The 9,748-nt window shown below is 32.9% G+C and overlaps 1 protein-coding gene across 1 annotated transcript; it reads right to left on the reverse strand.

The window, feature by feature from the left end:
* Positions 1–7,589: 7,589 nt before the first annotated feature.
* Positions 7,590–9,748, reverse strand: LOC120192292. The gene is made up of 3 exons (XM_039195082.1): positions 9,193–9,748; positions 8,966–9,105; positions 7,590–7,772 (listed from the first exon to the last, which is right to left on the reverse strand). Exons 1-3 carry the CDS (start codon positions 9,746–9,748, stop codon positions 7,590–7,592), a joined length of 879 nt encoding a protein of 292 aa, XP_039051013.1.

Raw genomic sequence — 9,748 nt, forward strand, 5'->3', positions numbered from 1 at the left:
CCCAATAAACTTTTTCTTGAATTCCCTCAGAAATAATTCCCATGTGATCTATTCAGTGGAAACTCGTGCGACGACTGTATTCCACCACACACTGGCTTGCTCCATCAGTAGAGACACAACCCTTCCAACTTTCCTTGATCATCACAAGGAATCCTGTTGAGCATATTCTTGACATCATTCAACCAGAAGTCAGCAGCCATCGGATTAGCGTCTGAATCGCCTCGAAATTCAGGTGCTCTCATCTTCCTCAGTTTTTTCGAAACTGACACTGGGGTTCGACGATTAATAATGTGGTCTAGGGCTTGTAAGAACAACCCCCGATCTTCAACAGGCATATCATGTTGATGGCTCTACATTCGGCTGAGCATTGAGTCGATTCTGGTTCACCTCATTACTCCCACTCTGTACAGGAGTAATACGCTCATCGGCCCTACTTAACTCTTGATGATCTGACATCTGAACATAGTCAAAATTATCTAAAATTAATAAGGAGTAACTTTACTTAACTATTTTTAAACTCATTTTCTGTCCAGAAATGGCTAAACCTGTAGCTCTGATGCCAATAAATGTAACACTTACGACACGTATACTTATACCAATACATGTTATAGATGTCACTTGATTTACTTAAAATATTTCCCAATTCAAAAGTGGCTTAATTTTTTTTCCAATTATAATAGAAAATATAAAATAATAAATCACATATTTTTTATAATATTTAAATATCAAATACGTCAATTTATAAAAGTAATACTAAATAATATCATTCATGATGAAATAGAGTAAAACAATTTAGTTTAGCCATTACAACTATGTAACACCCCCAACCCGTATCCGACCCGGATCTGGGTCTGAGGTGTCGCATTTACTTATCAAAACATTTTTCCTCATAAATTAGTAAAATCTAAATCCAAAATTCGAGAAAGTAAATGATTTTCATTAGCTATAACCTTTAGTCTTACAAAGCCCACCAGAGTATATTCAATACAATTGATTGAGTACATGCCAACTAAAATTAATATAACAATATACGTAGATTTCCATATACTTTTCTGATCTGAACTTCGTAAATGAGATATTGACCTGTCTTGCCCTCTTAACTTTTCTTTTAGCTTTCTGAAACCTACGTGTGAAACACTCACACGCTAAGTCGATGACTTAGTGAGGCAATAAACATATAATGTAAACATTAACTAGTAATCATACATAAACAATTACTACTATCATTCATACAACTCATATACTTTTACATGTAACAAATACACACATACACACATATATATGTCATTATTATTCATATCTCTTATCTCATGTTCCTATGATTTCTTATGTCTATATTATATCTCTTATAGACTTGTTATTATATCATCATGTTATGTAAAACATATATCCTATTATAAAACCCATACACACAAGCAACTATATCATCATCATTATTCTTATCACTATCATTGATCCTTTTTATCATATCTTATATTACCATTTGAAAAATCATATATCACACATATCATTTCACAAGAGAACAAACATATCATCATATCAAGTTTATTAATATTATCTCTTATTTAGCCCATGTACATTATTGAGAGCTAAACATATGTGAATACATAGAGGTTGTGCACTATGCTGTCACCACAGCTCGTATAATTCCCACTAGGGGCGCGTAGAATTTTTCCCGTATGACCACTATGTCCCGAAGTACCACGTAGAACACATATGTCCCGTAAGACCACGTAGAATACTCGACTCTTGGCATGACAACTATATATCTAGATCTCACAACACATAACATGGGCATTTTCTTTATATTATTTCACATATTCTTATCTCATAGGCACATAGCTTCTTATCACATTGCATATGATCATATAGTCACGTGGTTCACTTCCATATAATTCACATATCACATATACCTTTTCTCATTTAATCACATAGCTTATAACATTTCTATTGTGTTCATATGTTTCCCATACATCACATATATCATGTTCATATCACATAACATGTAAGCTCACTATTTTTATCCCTATCATGTCATTTCACATATGCACTTTTATATCTTATATATTATATTCACATACTTCAATATCATTTGACTTATTTCACTTTATTACATTAAAAGATATATCTATAGTCTTATGAGCCCTATCAACAGTATCTGTTCATATAATCTCATTACTACGTATTCATTTCATTATTTATTTCCTTATCACATTGTTTATTTTATTTCTCATGTTCTTATGTAAGCACATATGTCATGTCTTGTTTACTTATGTTCATATGTATATCATATAGCTTATGTGACATATATGTCACTTATATCAGTTCATATGTCTTATCACACTAACATATATTTATACAAATCATATCACACATACAATAACATATAACTCATAACAAATATATGCTAATGTTCATGAATCCATACATAATACTATAGGAAATAGACTTGTCGCAAGTCTTATTTCCATTAAATATTATATACTATCTAATATGCACTCACCTTGGCCTCATTAAGTTCTAATCCCCTTTTGATTTCTTTTCTTTCGATCGAATCTTAACTTGATAATCGTTCCGAAACTTGTTTGTGCTTGATATCAACACAATCATGTATTTATACTATCAGTATCCAATATATATACTATAATATATCATTTCTTAGACTGAAAGAAATATTTATTTCATTTATATTGCAGTGCATCGGTACATTCTACAATGTATCGATGCATCCCTTAACATGTTCATCGATGCACTACCCATGCATCGATACACAATTTACATTTGATGTTTATATTTTAAGGGGATGCATCGATGCACGAATTACATTCGATGCTTCTTTAATTGAGAGTGCATCGATACACATTGAAGATGCATCGATGCACACAACTCAGAAATTTCATTTTGAGCACGAAATGTCTTACTTTTCCTTCCAATTCTACTTATCAACCCCTCCTTATTCCTTAAAACTTATCTATACATATGTAAACCTTCTTATAACACTATAACTCTTCACCATCTCTCATAATTTACCATAATTCTTAAATCAAAAAATTTCATCAAATTTTCCATGTGTTATAAATTCAATTATATCACTTCTAACTTCTTAATTAACCATTTGACAAGTCAAATCCATCTTTAGAACTTCAAAACCTTTCTATAACAAAAGTTCATTTCTACACCCTTCATATAATTTCCTTTTTAATTCTTTATTCTTGATGTTTAAAGCTTATATAAGCTTTCCTTAAGCTTATATAATACTCAAAGAATCAAAATCAACATATAAATCCAAGAATTAAACAGCTGAAATTAAACTCACCTTTAACAGAGGCTTATGGGGAGAAGAAGAAGCTGAAGAAGAAGACTCTGGATACATTTTCTCATTTCCCACGTTTTTATATCCCTTAAAAAGAGAATAAAAATCTTATCTTAGAAAAGACCATAATACTCTTGTTACTTTCCAACTTTACTATTAAATCCAACATCAAAAATTGTTCAATTAAATCCATGAACTTTTAACTTATTTTGAAATCGAGCACATAGTTTTCAAAATTTGTAATTTAGTCACCAACCCTGATTTGGGATGTTACAAACTATTTCCAAAATAGTTAACAAAGCAACTAAAACATTTATAAGTACATGCCACTAAATAAGTCAGAATTACATCAAAGGATGTCTTACTGATATTGTATTATACTCCTCGATGTTTGAGGTTGATCAGTACTCGTTACTTCTACTCCTGACGTTTACCTACGCGTGAAAATCATCACATGCTAAGTATATACTTAGTGAGGCAATTTAAAAATAATAAACAATCTTTTCATGCATAAAATTTAAATGTCATCATCAAATACCATAAAATTTTCTTACCTGCCAAAATCAACATGACATGTTATAAATATAATCATTAAATCAATAACTATAGCCTAATTTATTAATCTATGAGGAACCCGGTATATGATTCAAAAATTACGTAATAACGCTAAGGTCGAGCCATGCTCACCTAATAAATTGCACTGTAGTGCTGAGGTCGGGTCTTGCCCACCTAACTTGTACTATGTGTCTTCACTATACACATTAGTAATACTTAAATTTTCAATGCTGCTAGACTCTATGGCAAGCCATTAATACCACTGAACCTCAATAACATACTTGGGCATCTAGTCATAAATTAAAACATCCATGGCAACATATAACAATAAAACAAACATTAGGGCAATTCATACCCAAAATAACATTCATGTCAAAATTTCATGCTGATAAAACAAGGCAGACTTATCACAAGTCTTCCTGATGATGTATAAAACATCTAAGTACATGATGTATACAACATCTTTGTACAATGTCATGCATGTATTACACTCACCTTGACACTTTAATAATTCTAAAAGATTTTGCTTCACTATGTTCCAATTTAGTCCTTTTTATATTCGATTTGCTTCGAACACCGATTCAATCACGATCTGTACAAAATCATATATTCATATCTATATTTATGTTAGTATTGTACTAACATAAATACATTTCCAAAATAATTTCCATATTTAGACAACTCGTACTACCTTTAAATAATCAGTATTCTGTATTGATATACACACTATAATTTAATTTCGTTTCTTCCGTTGAAAACTATACTCGAATAAGAATCTATCCATATAAAGAACTCCTTCTAATTCATTATGTACAATTTATGGTGAATTTTCAAAGTTGACCAACATAATCTGTTTTGTGCAGAATCTGCTCCCGTTTTTCTGACATTCCTCGGTTAAAAATTCATATCTTTTTGTATACACCTTGAAATTGATCCCCGTTTATTTTAAACAAAAATAGATTGATATAAGAACACAATATATAAAAGTGACCTCCAAATCATTTTTATATAATTTCTGGTGAATTTTCAAACTCACTGCCAGATTCAAAAATCTAAATTGTTTTCTTTAACTTCATCCTTAGGTTATTCATCAATTCTTACAACAAACTCTTTAAAATCACTTAACTCTTCATAACTCCTAAAACACAAGAAATCAACATCCCCTTCATCAACTCAAGATGAACTTGAACATAAACCCTAGTGATATTCATGTCAAAACATAGCGAATTGAACGTAGAACATTTTCCTAACCACACCGAAGTCTAATTCTGAAGAAAATAGCTTCAAAAATAGGAAAAGAATTTTTTTTCTTACATTTGAGAGAAACCCACGACCTTTCAGCTGAATATGAAGAAATATCCTCAATCATTCTTCATCTTTCATTATAATTTAATGAATTTTTAATTCATTAAATGCTAAATTACCAATTTACCCTTAAAATTAAAATATTTTTCCTAATTTACCCTTAATGAACTTGATATTTACATTAATACCAAACCACCTAACCTTATCATCTTCCACAGTCAAAGATGAACCAATTTGACTTTGACTTATTAAATTTTCCATGAAATTTTCAAAAATTGCATTCTAGTCACTAAATTCCACTTTTCGGTCAAATCTGAAAAATTGCACATTTCTAGGCCAAATTTCTCTGATCTAAAATATGTAAATAACATTTCCAACCATTTTATAACATCCTTCAAATTTTCGTAAAATTCCAATTCGATCTGAATATTCGATTTCAATACCGAATTTTACTGCTTTATAGCTTTTAACACAATTCTCGTACCAAAAATATGATTTCCCACTAAAATATATGTTTTAATCCAAACTTTTCATTTACATGCTAAAATATATAATTTTAAAAGTTACATTTCGGTATCTAAACTTTTCAAAGTTTATACTTTAGCTACTAAACTTTCAAAACTTACACTTTAGTCACTAGACAAAATTTGAAGTATTACAATTTCTCCCCCTTAAAGAAAATTCGTCCTTAAATTTTCTCTATGTATCTACATACCTAAATTAAATAGATGAGGAAATTTTTTCTTCATGTCTTCTTCTCGTTCCGAAGTTGCTTCCTCAACTTTATGGTTTTGCAAAGAACTTTTACCAATGGAAAAACTTTAATGGCTCCTCTTCGTATGATAAATCTGGTTGAATCTCAATCTCCTCTGGTGTTAGGGCTGAGCAACGAAACCGAGAAAATCGAAAAACTGACACGAACCGAGTAAAATGGTTCGGTTTGACCTTATACGATTCGGTTTTCGGGTTGGTTTAAAGTCTTAATTCTATTGATTCAGTTCGGTTCGGGTTTTCCATATGGAACCCATTTGTTCCATATTGAACCGAAGAGACAATTTTTTTAAAAAAAAATTATAGTTTCAAGTGATTTTTTCATTGAAAAACAGATTATTTTAGCTCAGTTCAATTTTTAGTAAACCGTTTATTTCCGTTCGGTTCAATTTTTGGTAAAAAAATGAACCAAACCGAACCGAATACACCCCTATCTGGTGTAATGACATGTGAATGATCTGATTGATACTTTCTAAGCATCGACACATGAAAAACATTGTGAACTTTGTCTAATTCTGGAGGTAATACTAGCTGATACGCCACTGGTCCAACTCTTTTCAAGATCTCATAAGGTCTAATGAATCTTGGACTTAATTTTCCTTTACACCTAAATCGCAATATGTTTTTCCAAGGTGATACTTTAACAAAAACTTTATCACCTTCATGGAACTCAATCTCTTTTCGCTTTAATTCTGCATAAGACTTCTGACGATCAGCTGCTATATTGAGATTATCTTGAATTATGCTCACTTTATCCTCAACATCTTTCAATAAATCATGGCCAACCAAATCCTGATCATTTAACTCGAACCAATTTAATGGTGTACGACATTTTCTTTCGTATAAAGCTTCGTACGGAGCCGTTTTAATGCTCGATTGATAGTTATTGTTGTAAGCAAATTCTGCTAAAGGAAAATACTTTTCCCAAGATCCCTCGAATTCAATCACGCATACCCTCAACATATCCTCCAATATCTGGATAGTCCGCTCAGACTGACCATCCGTCTATGTATGAAAGGTTGTACTGAAACACAATCGAGTACTCAAAGTTCTATGCAAAGAATTCCAAAAATCTGGATGTGAACCTTGGATCCCTATCAGATATGATGGATATTGGCACACCATGCAGTCGAACTATCTCTTTTATATACAACTCTACATACTTATCTAATAAATAGTCTATTCGCACCGGAATGAAGTGTGTCGACTTAGTTAATCGGTCAACTATCACCCAAATAGAATCATTTTTACTTGGTGTCAAAGGTAGCCCTACAACAAAATCCATAGTGACTCGTTCCCACTTCTATTCTGGGATTGAAATCGATTGTAAAATTCCTTAAGGCACTTGATGCTCAGCTTTTACTTGTTGACATGTCAGACATGTAGCAACTAATTTAGAAATAGCTCTTTTCATACCCGACCACCAATACCGACTCTTTAAATCTTGATACATCTTATTTCCACCTAAGTGCATAGTCAATGGACTATAATGTGCCTCAGAAAGAATATCCTTCTTCAATTCATCATCATGAGGAATGCAAATTCTTCCTCGATAATACAGACATCCATCCGCTTTAACTTGAAAGTCTTTTGTCTCACCTTTTTCCACTTGTTTTATATTTTCCAAACATCTCTCGTCTTTCTTCTATATCTCTCTTATCTGATCTATAAGCATCAGCTTTATCCTTAATTCAGCCAGCATTGCGCCATTTTCCTTTAAAGATAAGCGAGCATCTAAAGTTGGCAAAGCTGTAAAAGTCTTTCGGCTAAGTGCATCAGCTACAACATTACCCTTCCCAGGATGGTAGTCAATAACCACATCATAATCCTTTAAAAGTTATATCCATCTTCTCTGTCTCAAGTTTAGTTCTTTTTGAGTCAACAGATATTTTAGACTTTTATGATCTGTGTATATGTAGCATCGCTCACCATACAAATAATGGCGCCAAATATTTAGAGCAAATATCACTGCTGCCAACTCAAGATCATGTGTGGGATAATTTCTCTCGTGAGTCTTTAATTGTCTGGAAGCATAAGCTACAACATTATCTTCTTGCATAAATACACAGCCCAAACCATTATGAGATGCTTCACTATACACCACATACTCTTTACCTGACTCCGGTTGTACCAGTACTGGTGCTTCCGTTAAAATCTTCTTTAGAGTTTCAAAACTTTCTTGGCACTTCTCGGTCCAAAAAAAAGGAACATCCTTTCTCAAGAGATTAGTCAATGGAGAAGCAATCATCGAAAAGTTCTTCATGAACCTTCGATAATAACCGGCAAGTCCCAAGAAACTTCGAACCTCTGTAATATTCTTTGGATATGTCCACTCCACGATAGCTTGAACTTTCTTAGGATCAACCCTTATGCCTTCTGCCGAAATCACATAACCAAGAAAAGCAACTTCAAACAGCCAAAATTCACACTTTGACAGCTTGACATATAACTTTTTCTCTTTAAGAATCTCGAGCACAGTACGAAGGTGAACGTCATGTTCTTCCTCTGTTTTTGAGTACACTAGAATGTCATCAATAAATACCACCACAAACTAATCCAAATAAGGTTCAAAGACTCGGTTCATCAAATCCATGAATGTTGCTGGAGCATTAGTCAACCCAAATGGCATCACCACAAACTCATTGTGCCCATACTGTGTTCTGAAAGTTGTCTTTGGAATATCTTCCTCTTTAATCTTCAATTGGTGATATCCCGATCGAAGATCAATCTTGGAGAAAATGGCTGCTCCCTTAAGTTGATCAAATAAATTATCAATCCTCGGAAGAGGATACTTGTTCTTGATAGTCACCTTGTTTAACTGTCGATAATCTATGCATAATCGCATGGATCAATCTTTCTTTTTTACAAACAACACTGGAGCACCCCAAGGTGAAACACTTGGTCTAATGAATCCTCAATCTAGCAGTTCTTGCAATTGAGCCTTTAATTCCCTTAATTCAGTAGGGGTCATTCGATAAGGAGTCATCGAAATAGGAGTTGTACCTAGAAATACGTCAATACCAAACTCCACCTCTCTATCTGGAGGTAAACAGGTAACTCATCTGGAAACACCTCTGAATATTCTCGAACTGTTGGTATGTCTTCCAACTTAACTTCAGCAGCTCTTGTATCCACCACATTTGCTAAAATTGCTTTGCACCCTTGTGACAACAATTTCTTAGTAATAAAGGCTTAAATCACATTGGATAAGGGATTCACCCTTTCTCCAACAAATATTATCTCTGAACCCTTTGTATCCTTTAAGAACAATCTCTTCAAACAACAATCTACCCAACCATAATAGGAAGATAACCAATTCATGCCTAAAATTATTCCAAATTCCTCGAAAGGTAATTCTAACAGATTTACAGGAAATTCCCCTCCATGTATCTTTATCGAACAATATTTATATATCCGACTAATCCTCGCACTATGACCCAAAGGATTAATTGCCACCATATCACTAGAAATAGGTTCTAAAGGGATTCCCTTCTCTCTAACCAGGTTTGTACTAATATAAGAATAAGTAGAACCATAATCAATCAACACAACAACATGTTCATCAAAAAGGTAAAAGGTACCTGCTATAATCTCATGAGCATCTTGATCATCATCAGTCTTTATATGATAAATTATGGCAGTAGTCTTGTCTTCCCGATTAGATGCAATCTCAGACGTTTCTGGTATGCTACCCTTTTTACTTCTACCTCGTTGCGGTGCTGCTACGGACTGGTCTGGATAAAGTTCTGGACATTTATTTCTATAATGTCTAACTTGCTTGCAATGATAGCATTTTCCTTCCAT

Source organism: Hibiscus syriacus, unplaced genomic scaffold (assembly GCF_006381635.1).
Source record: "Hibiscus syriacus cultivar Baekdansim isolate YM2019G1 unplaced genomic scaffold, ASM638163v2 tig00116974_pilon, whole genome shotgun sequence".
NCBI lineage: Eukaryota > Viridiplantae > Streptophyta > Magnoliopsida > Malvales > Malvaceae > Hibiscus > Hibiscus syriacus.

Excerpts from the sequence above, each read along its gene's own strand:
- LOC120192292 (XM_039195082.1), bottom strand. The coding sequence starts at position 9,748 with ATGGAAGGAAAATGCTATCATTGCAAGCAAGTTAGACATTATAGAAAT. Across the intron at positions 9,106-9,192 it reads GTTCTTAAAGGATACAAAGG|GGTGCAAAGCAATTTTAGCA; the intron begins GTTCAGAGATAA and ends TGTTGTCACAAG. Across the intron at positions 7,773-8,965 it reads AGATAGAGAGGTGGAGTTTG|GATTATGATGTGGTTATTGA; the intron begins GTATTGACGTAT and ends TAACTTTTAAAG.